Source organism: Perissodus microlepis, chromosome 5 (genome assembly GCF_051167445.1).
Source record: "Perissodus microlepis isolate ML-2025 ecotype Zambia chromosome 5, ASM5116744v1, whole genome shotgun sequence".
NCBI lineage: Eukaryota > Metazoa > Chordata > Actinopteri > Cichliformes > Cichlidae > Perissodus > Perissodus microlepis.
In genome coordinates this window covers 26,371,007-26,390,150 of record NC_140465.1, presented here as the reverse complement: position 1 = coordinate 26,390,150, position 19,144 = coordinate 26,371,007, and the positions used below count along the sequence as shown (strand labels likewise).

Genomic DNA, 19,144 nt, shown 5'->3' with positions numbered 1-19,144 from the left:
GTTGTCCGTGGGGAGTAATTAACTAACTAAACATGGATATTTTAGCTGATATCCTTATGTAATTCTGATGTTTTTGCTTTTCTTTTTTAGTTTATAGACTGTTCTTGCTCAGCTTTCTGAACATTGTGTACTTGGAAAGATGCATTGGCCTTGTGATGCTGTTGTATTGGTTAGCAGCAACGTGAAAATATGTTTGCTGCTGGTGTTGTGTAAGGGAAGACCTTGCACTTCTTTAAAATTAAGTCATATCTAAAGGATTCAATAGTGAGAAGTACTTAGAGTGATATAGGAACAAATATGTAATCAGGAAAACAACATTTTGACATTGTGACTTTGGGTATTAGTAAAAACCCTTAAAAATATTTACAGCAGATGAACACTATCTGGAAGTCATATTCTGGAAAAATGACCTGACACAGGACCTGAAAGATTTATCTGGCCCTTCATGGTCTAAGTGGAAAATTGGCTGCTGAGAAGCAACACTTAAGGAAAAAGCAGGAAGAAAAGGCTGAGGTTACACTAGAACTGGACTGAAAATCAGTGGCAACAGGTCTTATGGAGTGAGGAGTCCAAATTGGAAACTTTTAGTTCAACATTTATGTAGGATGTCAGGAGAGAGTTATAAAAGTGAGTGCCATCTTTAAAACACGGTGGAGGCTCTGTCACGGTTTGGGTTGCATGGCAGCCAGGAGTGTTTGGGATCTTGTCACAGAAAAGTACTGTCTGATCCAACATGCAGTACCATCTGGAAGGCAACAGTTTCATATTTCAGTCTCAATCACGCAGCAGAACAGATAATGGAACACTATCAGTCATGGATTGGCCTCCCCAAAGCCTGGACCTTAACATTATTTAAGCACTTTTTGATCATCTCAACAGAGAATGGAAGGAAAAAGGTGGCCAACATCCAGAGAAGAGCTCTGAATGTCCTTCAAGAAGCCTGGAGAACTGTTCCTGTAGACAAAGAGACTTCAGTCTGTTAAAGGTGAACAATATAACATGAAGATTTCTATTAGATGCTTTCAGTGGACAAAAGATCTCACTCAAACAGATCAACTCCATTTAAAACTGCACAATGGATGCCGCATCAAAATAAACATTTATTGAAATGTACGCTCGTGCTGTGGATAAAAAAAAAAAAATACCACTTTGTCCTTGAAATATTGATAAATACATGCAAGCAAGCTGTTAAAAGACAAAGCCATTTATCAGCTCTGGAGAAAAAAGAAGAAAAAAACAGAAGAAATACCCACATATTCAATCTTGCTACACCAACTATGCATGCCAAGGTATACTTGTGCATATCAGACAAGTCAGGGGAAAATAAAAGAAAGAAGTTGGCATATAACTAAATAAAATTCTTAACTCATAACTTCTGTCACTGTGATTTAAATACATAGTGTGAAGTTAAACTCTGTAGTAACAAGCTTGAATATGTGGGACTTCTAAAGCTTTTTTTATTTTATAGAGATAGTTTGGTTTTCATGTTCAGGCTGCTGTGACAGTAATTTCCCAACTGCTGAGATAAATAAAGCAAGTCTTATCATTTTTAGGTTCACTGGAATAGCAACTTTAGAAACTGCAGAAGAAGAACAATTTGTGCTCTTGCTAACATTATTTTCTGTTGGATACTGACAGCTTTGTTGTGGTTATCGTAGCTATTTTCTTAAACTGATTCAAGTTACAGTTATATTAGTTTTATCATGATAATGAATAACAGACACTTTATACACAGTCTTCAGGAGCTCAAATGCATGTAAAGTGAATAATTTGTAGGCAATAATAGCCTAAACTCTGGAAATAATGGCCATCACTTTTTTAAAAAGCCTCTTTATGATATTTATGTCATGCTTTTTGCTTTTATAACATCTGTCTTCAGTTTTTACTTTGTGAGCTTCAGAAACGTCTGGGTTGCTTCTGCTGCATTTGGCTAAATATGAGTAGAAAGTACTGCTCTACACACACCAGAGTTCAGTAAATACTGATGACCACGGGAAGCAAAAGCACACCTTTCTTTCCTCCACAGTGTTTTGCAGATTATATAGCAGGTACACTTATGAGCCATTCCAAGCTTTTGCTCTTTTCTTCACAAATTTCATATAAATAAAACTGAACTGAATATTTTTGCAGTCCAATTTGATCCAAGTTTCTGTCCGGTCTGTCTGTACTAGAGCTGCTCTGGCTTTTGTCGTCTGTCTCTTCTTGGGGCTGATGGGTAGTTTCTGGTTATTTCTCTCATGTAATCTTCTCTTTGTGCTTGGATGATGATATGCCCACCTCCTGTTCTTTACTTAGCTGGATGCTGTTTGTCTTTACTATTTAATAATCGTTTGCTCACCAACCACTGCTCCTTTCTATGCACGACCAGGACTTTAAGCTTCTGAGTTATGTTGGGGGGGGTTGGGGGGGGTTTGGGGTAGGGTGTGATTTATTTTTAAGCCCCTTAATTTATTAATAAATACTGAAGAAAAGTCAAAACTGTACATGAAACTTAAACCTACATAAAATAGGTCATCTGTAATTCCTAACCTGTTAATATGGTATTTTACTTCAACCTCTAAAATTAAATCTGCACTTAATATTAATTATATAACTGTAACCTGAAATGACCAGAGAAAATGTAGCTGTGTAACAATCTGTGGCTATAAAATCACTAAAAGATAATTATTTGAAAATCTGATTGAGAGATGGTTCATATGTTGCTGCTCCTGCATGGGAAGCTTGAAATTAGCAAAAAAAATTTTTTGTGAGGATTTCAGTCCAAGGAGGCAGGTTAATGGTTGCTTTACCTGATGAAGGGAGAGTTTTCCTCGCACCAAGCTGCTACTTTAGACAGTTTTAATACACTAGTGAAAAGCACGACCTCTTAGGAACTTTTAGTTCAGTCTCGATTTATGCTTCTGACCGCTGTAGTTGGGTGCTTGGAAACGATACGGATTTATGACATATTTTCATATATGTTCCATGTTACATCGTGTCTGTCTCCCCCTCAGGGATCTCCATGATGTCTTTGCTCCCCTGTGGTCGTTCTGTTTCTTGAGTTGCCAACGCTGTCGCTGGTGTGCAGTCGTAGCAGTTTTCGCTCCTTCTTCTTTCCAAGTCCTCCTTTTTTATTCTGTCTTCTTTCTGACAGATAAAAAATATAAAACAAGTCAACATGAAACATTAAATATCACACATGGCACATCTGCATTTTAGATCAGTTGTCTACATGCATATTTTTATTATAATTAAAAGAAAAACTTTATTTATTAACATATATGCATGTATATACATATTTATGAGTATATTTAGTGAATAACACACTAGACAGCTAAAGTAAATGGAAGGATTTTTTTTCTCCTGTTCATCATAATTTATACATTTCTAAATAAATCCAGTTATTCAGTCATAGTCTGTGTTGAAGGTGAAGAGAATACTTTTAAATCTTTATCCAGCTTATTTTGATGCTTTATTTAGATGAAAATTTTGTTATCATGTTTTCATCTTGAAACACACTAAAGTAACCAATAACAGTTTTTGCAACTCCTGAATCCAAAGCAAAGGTTAATAATTCCATTATAAGACACTTACTAAACGTCAGCATTGTTTTAGTGAAAAGTGTCTAAACAATACTGCAATAGAAGAAATAAAACTTGAAGAAATCTGAGCTTGGTGATCGGAAAAAGAGCAGAACCTAAAAGCTTTTACATCTAATAACTTTTTGCACTCCTAAATGTTTCAGAACTGTTTTCCATCTTTCAGATTGTGTTTGGTTTAACCTCCTAAGACTCGAACTCTTCCACGGCATGCATTTTAAATTTCTCTTTGATATTTGGTCACATTGGGGCCTGATGAATGTAAAAACAAAGAATTACCAGATTTGTTTTTTTTACCATATTTTTGTTTTTAATAAAAATAAGAGCCACATATGAGGATATTTGTTTAAAATTGTGATAGAACAGTAGCAGTATAATGTCCTCAGATATCAGGCCCTTGTAGAGCAAAATTCAGTATTTTGGTCTAAATAACCCAAAATGTGATGTCCACATATGTGGACGCCAGGTCCTAGGAGGTTAAAGTGAAAATAAAAAAAGGCTTTTTGAGGTGTCCTTTAACACGATCGGTTTGGAAATCACTACAGTAAAAAATAACACTTTTATGTTGTAGTGTGACTCATCAGACAGTAGTTTGTCTTCTACCTTAGAAACCCATCAGGCTGTCTTAAACCTAAACAGCTTGATTCATCTTCCCAGTTGGTCTCCACTGGCTAACCCTTCCAGCTTTGTTAATAATTTACTTAATGTGTGTGTAAAATGTTCTGGTCTTGGACAATTACTGTATTCTGTGACCTGATGCTCTGAGGTTCTGTTGGCTGATGGTCCACATCAGGCAGGTTTCAGTAAAATGTTCTCAGTGATGTTTAGCTGCTTTGATAACGGCTGTATGTTTACAGAGACAGGAGAAAGCTTTTAATGCTCTTCAGCACTGATCTGATGCATTATCTGCTGTGGACACACATGCATCATGTGTAATGTCATTTATTTTAAAGACCCGAGGACTTTAAATGAAACTTTAGTGGGTCTGAACACAATGAACAAATGTTTTGGTATTTCAAAATACATCATGACATATCAGTTTAAAACTTAACCATAGATCTCATATAGCTGTCTCATGCTGTTAAGGTAAGGTTTAGCTTAGATAGAAAATGTGGTTTTAATGTTCAGGAAAGGAGAGGGGAGCTTCAGTATCTCTGGCATAAGCTTAAAGGCGGAATCATTTTCTGTAATATATAGCACTGATGTTGATTTAGAGCTTGGTTGGACATCAGAGTAAAAACAACTGCACGCAGAGAGGCAGTAAAAGAAGAAAGGAAGCAAACCCCAAGAAACACACTCTCGTGGTCACACTAGCGTTCATAAAGAATCTTTCTGCCCCACCTGCCAAAAATAAAAAATATATCTCTAACTTAACAAGTAATCCATTTCATATCTATTAATATGTGCTCACTAGCCAATCTCTAATGAGCCACATGGTCAAGAAGACCTGCTCGAACTGATCATCAGAATGAGGAAGAAAATAGATTTAAGTGACTTAGAACATGGCTTGTTTTTGGTGACGGATGGGTTGCTGACCTGCTGGGATTTTCCCGCACAAACATCTTTACAGAGAACGATCTGAAAGGATATCCAGTCTGCCTCGTTGAGGAGAATGGCCAGACTGCTTCAAGCTGATAAGAAGGCAACAGTAACTCAAAAAACCGCTTATTGAAACCAAGTTATGTAGAAGAATGTGTCTGAACACACAACATGTGGAGCCTTGAAACGGAGGAACATACAGGCTGCCACAAGCTAAGAACAGGAAACTAAGACTACAATAGAAGCAATAAAAGCACTAAGGCTTCCGTTGGATTTCTATGGGACTGCATATAACAGTGTTAAAATGTTCTTTTTTTTATGTGCAATGTAATTATTCTGCACTACTCAGTATAAACCCTGCATCAAAGAGACATTTTTAATTCATTCACTTTATTTAACCTCTTGAGCTCAACATTTATAAAGACAGACCGACCACGAAAAGACGCCATTACAAGGATGCAAAATTGTAAAATTAAGCAGTGACATGAAAACTGAGTGTCAGCCATATAACATACAAACCTGTTTATAATTTTATGTTATAATAAAAGTATTCCTTAAAAGTCAGTGAAACAAATGGGCTGTTTGTCACTCACTTCTAAGCAACTGTTTTTGACGCAATGCTGTTTGCTCCTGTATAAATCTGACATGTCAAATAGCTGGTAGAATTTCCAATTATTAACAATTGATTTTTAGTAGAATTAATGCAAAAGAAAAGTATTTTGGTGGGTTAATAAATGTATTTCGTAAGGCTTGGTAAGGACTTTTGTTTTTAAATTTGAAAGGTTTTTCTTTTCTTTTCTTATTACTTCATTGGTAAGTTGGGTTTCACGCTGGGTTGAAAAAGGCTAAAGTGAACTCGAAAACTGATGCTCAGAAAAAACACAAACAATTCAAAAATAATTACAATTCCTTTCTTTTCTTTTGGCCGTCGTTCCTTTTGTTTTCCCTCCATCTCATTCCATCCAAAACATTTGGACGTGCGCCGCGCACATTGCACAGATGAAGAAAATACAGATGGTGCTTTCACTGTGTCATGCACACAAAATCACATCCATCAATTCAAACTGCTGGTTGCCTCCACAGCGGCACGGTGGTGTTGTAACTGCCTTGTTCAGCAGAACATCCCTTGCATTTTTGGGGAAATCCTGGAGTTTCTACTTTCTTCCCACAAACCAATCCAGATATCTCAGACTGGCAGTCTCTAAGTCAGCTGTGTGCGTGGTGTTTTTGAGGCAGTGGCAGTTAGTTACATTTTGATGCTCACACTTTGTTTTTACTGATATTTAGTTATATTTCTGTCACGTCAACAGCTAAAGTGATGAAAAGAACGTTTAATACTGTGTTTAATACTTTCACCCCCCACTGCTGTCATCTGCCCCTCATTAGTAATAAGAGCGTATCCTCACAGATTGGGCTTTTTAAATCCACACTGTCTCTTCTCCTTATATTCTTCTTAAAACTCAATTCCTCTTTCCCCTCTCCATGCACTTCTTCTCTCCTTTCCCCCCCTGACATCTCTTCATTTTTGAAATCTGTCCTTCATCAGTGCTGTCACAAAGTGTTTCAATTTGGAAGCTGTGTTGATGATTGAGAATAAGGGCAGGTTGTCCCAAAATGCCTCTGTACTATCTGTGTGTCTACATTATACACACTAATTCTTAAAACTGAAACCCTGTGGTGACTGTTAAAACGTGCATATGAACATGCACGCGTTACATCTGAATTTGTGTGAGTGATAATGGTGTAAGTTTACAATCCAGACTTACTTTTCTTTTAATAATTACAGATTCTATAAATCTTGGTAAGCTAGGAGGTTAAAGGCTACATTGACTGAATCAGCTGACTTGGAATAGTTTGCATGCGAGCTTGTTTCTGCTGCTGAAACGTTTTTATTTTTTTCCACCCATAACTCGAAATTTCAAGTTAATACGTCAAGATATAATAACTTCAAATTTCACGTTCCACTCTGCCTATCAGGAACTGCTGTGAAGTTACATCATGTCCTTGCTTCAGATGGTGGAAGGCGTCAGCTACCAGTGCTACAGCTGCAAGGTCACGAATGAACGAACTGCTGAGTGCTTTCAGCGTGGTGCCACAAATGATGAAATCCTTGTGCTACTAGCTGAACCGTGTGGCGTTGTTATCAGTACAACAGCAATTTGTTCATGTTTACTATACATTGTTAGCTCACTGATGCGATTTTGAGTCTGCCTCTACATCCGTTTCTGGGTAACAAGGAAATGATGTAATTCATGGAAGAAAATAACTCAAACTATGAGCATTATAGTAAAGTCTGAAAAACATATTTACTTTTTGGATCTGGGATAGTTTTATGTTATGGATAAGAGTGTGCATCAACTCTACACTGAGTAAACTTATAGCCATACATGATTACACAACAGGACTATCTATCATAACTATCATTTTCCTGGACCCCACTTCTTGTCTTCTCACTGTGCTTCCACACTTAAAGAAAGACCTTTTGGTTGTAGCTCTGCGAGAAAAATCACTACTCGCCACATTTATCCAGACTCTATGTATGGAAGTACGCAGATAATGCACCACTCCATTACTATTCCTCTGCTTCTGCAGAGCTGGGACATCATCTCTGTTGCTGTGAAGTGTTTACCTTTGACTGTAATTACTGTGGATTATTTATTTATTCTTCCAATATTACAAACAAAAATTGCACTTCGTTTTCTCTCTCCCCGGGCTTTTAGCACGCAGAGCTGAGTCAAGATGCTTTCTGTGTGAGTACCTCAGAACTTTTGATCTATTATTTTAGTGGTTGCTTAGTTTTAAGCTATCTTGTTTGTTGCAATGTGAAGTACAGAATCAGCTGCAACCTGTGATGTGTGCATCATAACCCGATTCCTGTAAGCGCAGAACCCTCAGCCACACACACCTTGACCACATATGTGAGTTGGAGAAGACCAGTTTCTGCCTGGAAGTAAAAAAAATCTTTATATGCAACAGTGTTCACCCTTTTTCTCCTGCTCTAGGTGTTTCTTTTCTCTCTCACTCTCTCTCTCACTCTCACTCACACACACACACACACAAAAGAAAAAATGGAGACAGCGAACCACATGTGTTGAAGCTGGTATGTCATGAGAGTGGAATATCTCCCAGCCATCTTAACTGAATCAAGCATAGTGCTGGAAAACTCCCCTGCTCATCCCATAACAATCTGACCACAGGAAGACTACAAACACACACACGCAAACATAAACGTTCACATTCACAGTGCGTGTGCAGACACAGAAATACAAATGTTGCCCTGGTGATTATTCTACTGAATTCCATCTTTGCACTAAAACCATGACATTAAAATGTGCGACCACATCACAAACTCTTTTGGAGAATTTCTCCACTTTTATGTTAAACAATGAAAACAGACATCAAACTCTTACATGTGTCGCCAGTAAACTGTTGACCTGAACACACCAAGCCAAAACTTCTGAATGTCTTCGCTTCATATGGGAATTTTTACACTACAGTTTTTGGGCAGTTTCTTGGTTGTTTTCCCAAATTGACAGACTTCTCTATGAAAAATACCAGATTGGATTTATTAGTGATGATATCATCAGAACACAGACTGATGGATATTGTTTTCCTGCATTAGTGTAAAATAAAGTATACTTAATTCTTCTTCTTTTTTTTGTAATTACAGATTTTTAAAAGGTTGGATAAAAAATATTTTGCCATTTATTTATTGGAATGACTAGTTGATCTAAACTTCCCGTGTTGGGCCCTGGCTCATTAATCAAACAACCTAATTTTGATGAAAGTGGCAGCGCCGAGCTGAGATTCTTTTTTAGCCAAACCACTAAAACGAAGCGATTTTATTCACAAGATGTTTGCCATCAATGTGGAACACAAGAACAACATGTCAGTTCATTTTAGAATTTTAGTTTTGTGAAGTGATGACAATCTATTCTGCCATTTTGGTAAGAACACTCATGTGTGAGTGAGGCACAATGACTTTGTTTACTTCGGGTCTGTAAGACTATGTACCAGCAGGGAAAATGTGTAGTGGCCATTAAAATCCAGGTAATATCCAGGTGAGATGTGGTCATATCTCAAAGGACTCACATTTACTAAACAAGGATAAAAAAGATCAAATTTTATGGTTTTATGCTCTTGAGCCTATACTGACTCCTTGCACAACTCGGTTATAATCAGAGCCACATGTTGTGAAAGAAAAAAGAAGCACATACATCAGCATAATGGATGACAAATCAGCATGGAGCCCTTTTGGGTGTGCACACATCCTCAGAATAGTGAAACCAACTAACACGTACAAGCGGTACAGCTGAGCGATGACACAAGTTACCTAAAAAATAGACGTTTCCATGCTTGAATTATGGTCGAAAATATCTATGAGGAACATTTTTGACTGGAGCTTCACTGAGACTGGTGAGTGTCCATTCTGTTAGGAAGATTCCAGTGGTGACAGTATTACTGCATGACTTTGTATGATTGTGAAAAGGAATGCTTTAGTTTTAAATTCCTCACCAGATGGAGGGTTGGATAACTATCCAATGTTAGTTCAGTCTACAAGTGGTATGTGGAACGTCAACATGGTCCAATCAAATGCAGTCACGGCAAACAAAGGAATAAACTCAAAATGAGACGGTAATGGGTGGTGCAAATAGGAACATCCATCCATCCATCATGAATCACAGAATCAATCTCGGGGTCCATGACTGCTTAAACCATATCTTAAGCAGCTATACTGAGCTGGAGAAAAGTAACAAACCACTCTGTCGCCTAATCCACAGCTTCCACATACAAATCCCCTACCCTATAGCAAAAATAGGGAAATACAGCTACTGCCAAAAGTACACCGAAAGCTTAAAAAAAAGTTGAACATCAGGTACAGTGAGAACAATTGCGTGTGAAGGTAGCTTTAACTTTCAGGCACATCCCGGAGGATGTCGTGCAGGAAACTGCTGTAGATCAAGGACAAAAGATGCCTGCTAGTTGCAAAATTAGTACTGAAGCGGAACATTGGGGCATCTTTGATACATTCACTGTATGCAAGGACCACCTGTGCAGCTCACTAGATGTCCAAATCTCAATAATCTTATAAAGATGTTAGAAAAGTACATTGAAATTGGTTGAATCCTGCCAAATTGAATCAGTCACACTAACACAAAACCTCATGAAAATGTTTGGAAACCACCTAAGAACACACTTTTTTCATCTCTGCCCACAGACTGAAGGGCAGTCTGAAAGAATGCATGAAAATTTCATTACTTGTTTTCTTCACTTTCTGCCTTTAAAAATGCTTTAACCTCCTAGGACCTGGCATCCACATATGTGGACATCACATTTTGGGTTACTTAGACCAAAATACTCAATTTTGCTCTACAAGGGCCTGATATTCACTTATGAGGACATTATACTGCTACTGCTATTGTTCTATCGAAATTTTAAATGAATATCCTCATATGTGGCTCTCATTTTTCTTAGAAACTAAAATTAGGTAAAAAAAAATAAATCTGCTAATCCTTTGTTTTTACATTTATCAGGCCCCAATCAGCCCAAATATCAAAGAGAAATTAAAAATGCATGCCGTGGAAGAGTTCGGGGGTTAAAGACATCTAAGAAATTAAAGTGAGAGAATGAGACACTGTGGAGCAAACTTACTCCTTAAAAAGTACCTGTTGTCCAGGGTTTAGCTGCCCCGAGGCTACCTCTGCACTGTGGTCAATGTGCAGTAACTTAATACATGTGGTACTTGGAAAAAAGCACTTTAGCTCACTGTCTGTGTTGGGTTACACTGCAACTTTACCCAGATCCATATGTTATGGGATGAGAGGCCACACTGAGTTCTGTACTGTACAGACCAAAGTAGCAGTGTTTGAAATTGAAATCTAAAATAACTCCCTCTGAGTGAGGATGGTATACAATCCAACGCATCATAGCTAGAATTTTCCTTTTATCCTCAAAAAATGAGAGAAAAAACAAACTGAAAGTCTGACAATTTAATACTTATAAAAGCCTACAGAAGTATATTCTCAAGTGTGTTTGGTTGAAGGTAAAATCACACATTACTTCAAAACACGTGTAAAGTAAGAAACATGATCGGCATGTGTGAAATTTCACGATGAGGCTGCTAAAAGAACATCACATAAACAAGCCATACTTTCCATTTTAACAAATATAATTATCTAATCTGAGAGGTGTAATAATACAAAACTGAAACTAAGGATTAGCCATATAATGATTTTGTTTTTCATTTGACAGCGGCTGACAGGACGTTTGTGGTCTTTTTGCCGTCTTACTTGCATCACAATTAGCCAAATTCTCTTGTTGTGCCAGACCAGTAAATGAGCTCACATCCTGATATAAAATGATCTGGATAATATCCCCGTGTCGCCTCAAAAGTCCCTTTTTAAATGTCACACATGGTCCCTATTAATTGACAGTGGGCCCAGTCCAGAACATGTCTCTTGTCAACATCATGGAGTAGAAAAAAATGTTTCATTCTGTAAGCGAGCAAACGAGTTGTAGATGGGGTCAGTAAACGGTAGGATGAACTCCAGTGCAGTAAAATGTTACATATTTCTGTGGTTGCAGGAGCAAAATGTGCAGTGAATAAGGAATGTGGGGGTCAAACCTCTAAAACTCATAAAGCTAAGCCTTAATAAATTTTTAATAAGTGGCTAATATGAAAAGTCACTCCTGTGCAGTTGTCGTCAAAGAGTAAATTAGCTACAGAGACGGAAAGCTGCAGGGACTGCAGAAACGGCAGATTTTTGGACTTTGGCAGTCTTCTGGAGAAATGTCTGTGTTAAATGCATTGGTGATCCATCAAATTTTGGTGAAATTATCGTCATCTATAGCTAAAACCAGAACTGGCAGTGGTCCTCCAAAAAACCCACCAGTGTCCTTGCTCATGTGTTCACAAATCAAGTCAGCACAAATCTGTTTCTTACTGTTAGTACCGTAGGACACACTTGCTTATCCCAGTTAATCCCAGCCCTGTTCTCTGAATTATCTTATTATATTGTGTTTTAATGTGTTTTGCATTGTGTTTTGAACTTGTCGTTGGCTAGGTAGCTGTAGCGTGCAGAGCCACGAGTGGTCTGTGGGACTGTACCAAGCCTGTACTTGATTTGTGTCGCTTTAAGTACATCAAAAACTGAAGTACAGCTGCAGTTGTATTCTCTTACTAAAAGGAATCCCTTGAGTGAATCAAGGTTTGGTTTATTTTTTACCATTTAGAAGGAAAAAGTAATGACCAATCAAAAAGCCATGTGGGACTACAGTTTTGCATTATGACTTTTATCCATTCATTTCCACTTTGGTTTTATAATTATGTAAAGTACTGCGGCACTGATGGAAAAATAATGAGAAATGGACCTTTGACAGGGAAATTCAACCACAGTTGTTTTTGTCTGTTGTAATACAGATGCAAGACAGATGCATGCTGCTGGACTTCAACCATAGATGTTTCCTTCCAGTTTACATTTGCGTTGCACTGCATCATAAAACACTAGCTATGCAGCCACTTTCAATTTTACAGCAGAGGAAATACATTAAGGCCTAAATAGGGGCTTTCCCTTTTTTAAATGCAAGCTGAGTAAATCAGTCTGACTTTGGGAGATTATCACCGCCATAAATACAATTTAATGTTTTCATGCTAATGGCAAACATGTGTCTGTAGCCACAAAGCCATTTCACAAATACATACATGCAGACCAAACTTATGGAAAGATTGTTTGAGTTATCGACATGCAGATGGAATACAGATAATCACTCAGCTTGTGATTAGATTTTTCCCCCTCACTCATACAGGTTAGGGTTACAACCAGCTGATTTTTGGTCGCTTAGTTTACAAGTTGATGCAAAAATGCACAAAAATACCTCGACTATTTTTGGTTTCTTAAATCTCAGAAGTGGTTAAATCCTGGTTAATTGAAGCATCCACACATAATCCACACTTTGACTGGGGAATGTGTACAATTAAGTGATAAGTAAAAACTCAAGGTGTACTTTTAGTGCCTTAGGTGTTTGTGAAGTACTGACATGATTTTCTCTATGTAGTACTTGGATCATCTAGCCTCATTTTTGTCACATACATTTAAGTTCATGAATATTTGGACAATAAAACACTTTTTTGTAATTTTGCCTCTGTACACTACCACAGCTGATTTGAAATCAGACAATCAAGATGTTTCACGGGCTCAAAAGTAAGTGGACAAACTAACATAATAATATAAGGTCTGTTTTTAATACTTGATTTGGATAAAAACTTGGTTGGACTCTCTTGCAGTTACTGACTGCCTGGCATCTAAAACCTATGCACATCACTATGTACATGTCCTTGATATGCTCTGCAGACCTTTAGTGTAACTGCCTTCTGCAAATCCACAAGAATTCTGAAAGCATGCTCTATAGAACCACAGCTTTTGACCATGCAAGAATAATCAATTTCCTTACCTAGATGTCTGTGAAGGTTCTCAGTCATCCAGGTCATCGTAGTCAAACGAGCTTGCAAAGAAAAGCTTCTGGACTTCTTTAACTTGCTTGAAGACGTTTCACCTCTCATCCGAGAAGCTTCTTCAGTTCTAAGGTCAAATGGCGGAGAGTCCCAGATTTAAACCTAGTGGGAGTATCCCCCCAAAGAGGGACAAAAGGACCCCCTGATGATCCTCTAATCACATGAGCCAAGGTGTGAAAACGGGTGTGGGTCCCAATCAGCCAGGGTTTCGGGTGAGCTCATTGTGAAACCTGGCCCCACCTTATCATGTGATTTCCTGAGGTCAGATGGCCCAGGATGTGAGTGGGCGTTAAGGCGTCTGGGGAGTGAACTCAAAACTGGATTATAGATGGCAGACAGTTGGTGTCGTAAACCACCGCCTCTGTTCAAAGATGGTCGCTCACAGTGGACATAGATGGCTTCTTTCACTCCTCTTTCAAACCATCTGTCCTCTCTGTCCAAAATGTGAACATTGGCATCCTCGAAAGAGTGACCTTTGTCCTTTAGATGCAGATGGACAGCTGAGTCTTATCCTGTGGAGGTGGCTCTTCTATGTTGTGCCATGCGCTTGAAAAGTGGCTGTTTGGTCTCTCTGATGTAGAGCTCTGGGCATTCCTCGCTACACTGCACAGCATACACCACATGGTTAAGTCTGTGTTTTGGAGTTTTGTCTTTCGGGTGAACCAGTTTCTGTCTGTGTGTTGCTGGGTCTGAAGTACACTGGGATGTCGTGCTTGGAGAAAAAAAAGAAAGTTATAGCTTGCTTTCAAGACTTTGAAAAGGACAAAATCATTGACCGCCTTACATATCACCGCCTTTATCCAGGGGATACCATACCCTGCATTTATGGACTTCCTAAAATCCACAAGGAAGGGGTCCCACTCAGACCCATAGTCAGTAGCATAAACTCAGCCACTTACAACATTGCAAAACACCTTGCTACCATCCTTGCACCTCTCGTGGGGAACACCCCACACCACATCAAGAACTCCACCGACTTTACCGACAAGGTCCAGAAACTTACCCTGGACCCAGATAAAACCATGGTGTCCTTTGATGTAGTCTCTCTCTTCACTTGCATACCCACCACGGAGGCCGTGGAGACTGTCAGAAAACGACTACAAGAAGACAGCTCCTTGGAAGACAGGACCAACTTCACACCCGATCAGATTTGCACACTGTTAGACCTCTGCCTCACCACTACATACTTCAAATACAACGAAGGCTTCTACAGACAAAAACATGGCTGTGCCATGGGCTCCCCAGTGTCACCTATTGTAGCCAACCTTTACATGGAGGAAGTGGAAAGGAAGGCTCTTGGCTCTTTTAAAGGAAGAGTACCCAGCCACTGGTACAGATATGTAGACGACACCTGGGTCAAAATCAAGACACAAGAAGTGGAATCCTTCACTGCGCACATTAACGCCGTGGATAAAAACATCAAGTTCACCGGGAAGACACAAAGGATAACTGTTTGCCTTTCCTGGACTGCGCTGTGCACATTGAAGAGAACGGCAACCTCAACATTGAAGTTTACCGGAAGCCCACACACACGGACCAGTACCTCCTCTTTGACTCCCATCACCCTCTGGAACAAAAACTTGGGGTAACAGAAAAGAAGATCAGACACCAGTGAGGGAGGATAAGAAAGACAGATGCAACAACATTGTCATCCCCTATGTGGCCGGTGTATCAGAAAAACTCAGGAGAGTTTTCTCCAAGCATGACATCCCGGTGCATTTCAGACCCAGCAACACACTCAGACAAAAACTGGTTCACCCGAAAGACAAAACGCCAAAACACAGACTTAACAATGTGGTGTATGCTGTACAGTGCAGCGAGGAATGCCCAGACCTCTACATCGGAGAGACCAAACAGCCACTTCACAAGCGCATGGCACAACATAGAAGAGCCACCTCCACAGGACAAGACTCAGCAGTCCATCTGCATCTTAAGGACAAAGGTCACTCTTTCGAGGATGCCAATGTTCACATTTTGGACAGAGAGGACAGATGGTTTGAAAGAGGAGTGAAAGAAGCCATCTATGTCCACTGTGAGCGACCATCTTTGAACAGAGGCGGGGGTTTACGACACCAACTGTCTGCCATCTATAATCCAGTTTTGAGATCCCTTCCCAGACGCCTTAACGCCCACTCACATCCTGGGCCATCTGACCTCAGGAAATCACATGATAGGGTGGGGCCAGGTTTCCCAATGAGCTCACCCGAAACCCTGGCTGATTGGGACCCACACCCATTTTCACACCTTGGCTCATGTGATTAGAGGATCATCAGGGGGTCCTTTTGTCCCTCTTTGGGGGGAAACTCCCACTGGGTTTAAATCTGGGACTCTCTGCCATTTGACCTTAGAACTGAAGAAGCTTCTCGGATGAGAGGTGAAACGTCTTCAAGCAAGTTAAAGAAGTCCAGACCCTTTTCTTTGCAAGCTCCTTTGACTCCTTACCTAGAGAAAGTCTTTGGTTGCTTTTGGAATATGCTTTGGGTCATTATCCATTTGCACTGTAAAGCACGGTCAGATCACTTTTGCAGTTCTGTTTGAATGAATCTGAGCAGAGAGTATAGTCTCAGACCTTGGGCACCACAGTTAATGCTGATAAGTTAATAAGAGTTAAAAGAATGAAAAGCGACAGAATGGTCTAGCCAACACATTTTCTGACAACGTAACATCCTAACTGCCTATGTCAGATGTTTCTAAATTGCCAGGAAAAGGAGTAACATATCCTCGTTAGCCCATGACAGTTTGCTGCCTTTGGTGAAAACAGAGGGGAGAGCAGGGTTGGGAGACGAGACCCACGTCCTTCCCCATCATCTGAAAACAATAAGACAACATGAAACTGGGCATTAAAAGACTAGAGCTGTCTAATCTGGGACAACGGAGGAATGCTAGGGAGATGCCACAGCACTCTTTTATCCCAGATGTGTGCTATTAGGTCCAGGAGCTTGATCCCTGCTCCAGACTTTTCTGGATCAGATTTCTTCCTCTGCTAATGCCACCAGACATACGATCTGACAATGATAATGATAATTACTTCAAATGACATGCCTTCCATTGTGGAAGAAATGGAAAATACACAGCATTGTGCACAGACACACTAAAATTTGCAGCTCTAAACAGAAATTAGTGTTGGCTTAGAAAGGTTAAGCCCTATGCATGTGCACTGTTTTTGATTTGCTGTCTTTACTGAACTTTTTCACAGCTTCAAGTGTTGATTGTACACGAAGGAGAAATTATGCGACAAGAAAAAAAGTCACAACAACAACTTGTTTTTTACGGGAGGGCAGAAACTGTTGCCAAGTTTGGTTCATAATGTTTTGGATATGAACCATTAATAGAAGATCCAGGGACCGACTCCAGTACAATAGTTCTGATCAAGGCCCAAGAACAAGGGACTAAATGCAGTTTTAACGAGTAGTGACAGCATTTCCACAACGCAGGAGCTCCAAAATCTTTATTTATTTTTTTATGCTTTGCAGTGGAGTCTATTTTCAGGTTCCCTTGGACTCTCATAAACAAAAACACATGATGAGCTTCAAGCCCTGGGCGTGATCATCGGTCTATCTCTACACCAAATTCAAGAGGTTCAATTTCACAGGGTGAAAGCAGCCTGAATGCACAAACCTCTGATGTAGCTGAGGATGTGTGATGTTTTAAGATGTAATCTTGCTGCGGTGGGGCCAAGATAAAGAAACACAAGCACATTTTTAGCCACAGGGAGCAGAGCAAGCTGGACATGCTAGAGGTTCTCACTTTTATCTATGTTATGTTAAAGGGAAATCCTCAATAACAGGCCATAGATGCATCTTTCAGGGTATTTTGTATAGAATGAAACTCATCTCATCTGTCTTCAAGATTGTCCAGCCCAAAAAAAAGAAAAAAGAAAAACAATTCTCCAAACTGACGTAGGTTTCTATTAATGCAACAAACCCTTCTAGTCACTGACTAGAAGCTATCAGAAGCAACAGAGCAAGTCCAGCAACTTCGGCACAAAATGATCCGATTTTTCAAGATGTTCGCTATTTGTTTTCCATTTCCTACAGACACTTGAACATTAATCAAGTGACCTTTGTCCTTTAGATGCAGATGGACAGCTGAGTCTTGTCCTGTGGAGGTGGCTCTTCTATGTTGTGCCATGCGCTTGAAAAGCGGCTGTTCTAAAGAAAAATCATTGTGAAGGAATGTTTTTGTGTTTTATGGTTAACGGGGGGCAGGGGGCTGCTTGTTCTTGAGTTTTAGCTTATCCTGTAATTTGACTATGAAGTCCACAGCACAGAAGCAATAAAGGACAGGAGTCATTAAACAGAAATGCCATGAAACCCCAAAACTAGCTACAGGTAATTATAATATAAATAAATATTTATAAAAAAAAAAAAAGTACACCCGATTTAAAAATTAAGGTTTTACGTATCAGAACATAACAAAATAATCTGGTCCTTAGTAGGTTTGCAAATGTAAATACAACCTAAGATAAATAAAAACATGACATGTTTATTTAACAGAAACTAAGCCAACTAATTGGAGAAGCAGTTTGTCCAAAAAAAACCTCTTTACAGCTTCCACAGAAATTAAGAGGTTAAGGAGGGGCCAGGTTTTGCTAGTCAAATGCAGTTGATTAACTGATCCTTGATTAACTGAACTGTGGCCACCTCTTTAAAAAATTATTTTTTGCCATTTGACACCAACAGTTATCTTAGAGAAGCAACTGTTGCTAGCTTATGAATGCAGGAAGGGTTATAAGTCCATTTCAAAACAATCTGAAGGATATTATTCTGCACTGATAAAGTGGAAAACATTCAGGACAGGTGCCAATCTTCCCAGGAGTGGATGTTCCAGAAAATTAACTCCAATGACACTGCAGTGCTCAGAGAAACAGCAAAAATCCCAAGAGCTACACCTCAAAAGAAAGAATTCGCGTGTTGTGATGACCCAGCCAAGACCTCAACTCAATCGAAATGCTGCACTGGGACCTTAAGAGAGTTGTGCATGAACCAGTGCCTGCAGCTTTGTAAACAAGGGTAGACCAGAATGATGTGAGAAAGTCATACAGTAAGCAAATACAGTACTTGAATTTTCATCAAGTCATTGCTGCCACAGGTTCTACAAGCATGACTTAGTTTTTTAAAAAATTTTATGTCACAATCTAATATGTCCGACAAACATACTCTGATTAAATTTGATTTTACCATGAATGTAAATGTAAACTGTTCCGGAGAGCCTCTGAAAACTTGCTATTTGTGCCCAACCCGCGGTTAAAGAACCACTGCAATAACCTGCAAAACCCTGACCACGACACTGACTTCAGCATTAATCAAAGACAGTGCCCTGTACAAATTAGGGCTTTATTGTATCCACTTAGACTCTTCTAAGCAATGCAAATAAAAAACTCTGAATCTTTAAATTAACTTTTGCTTCCATTCAGCCCCACAACATATGCCCCATAGTGGTCCCTTTCATTCTACACCCCTAGATTATGCTGCAGGGACAAGAAAACTAGTAACGTCTGCCTACAAGTGTTAAT

The 19,144-nt window shown here is 39.2% G+C and overlaps 1 protein-coding gene across 1 annotated transcript in view; it reads right to left on the bottom strand.

Annotated features, from left to right (window-relative positions):
* Nucleotides 1-1,080: 1,080 nt before the first annotated feature.
* rspo4 (R-spondin 4) overlaps nucleotides 1,081-19,144 on the bottom strand; it is a 33,385-nt gene continuing 15,321 nt past the window's right edge. The window contains exon 5 of the mRNA XM_084929074.1: nucleotides 1,081-3,126. Within this exon, the coding sequence (XP_084785200.1) occupies nucleotides 2,990-3,126 (137 nt within the window). The 3' untranslated portion in view covers nucleotides 1,081-2,989. The remainder of the gene's footprint in view (nucleotides 3,127-19,144) is intronic.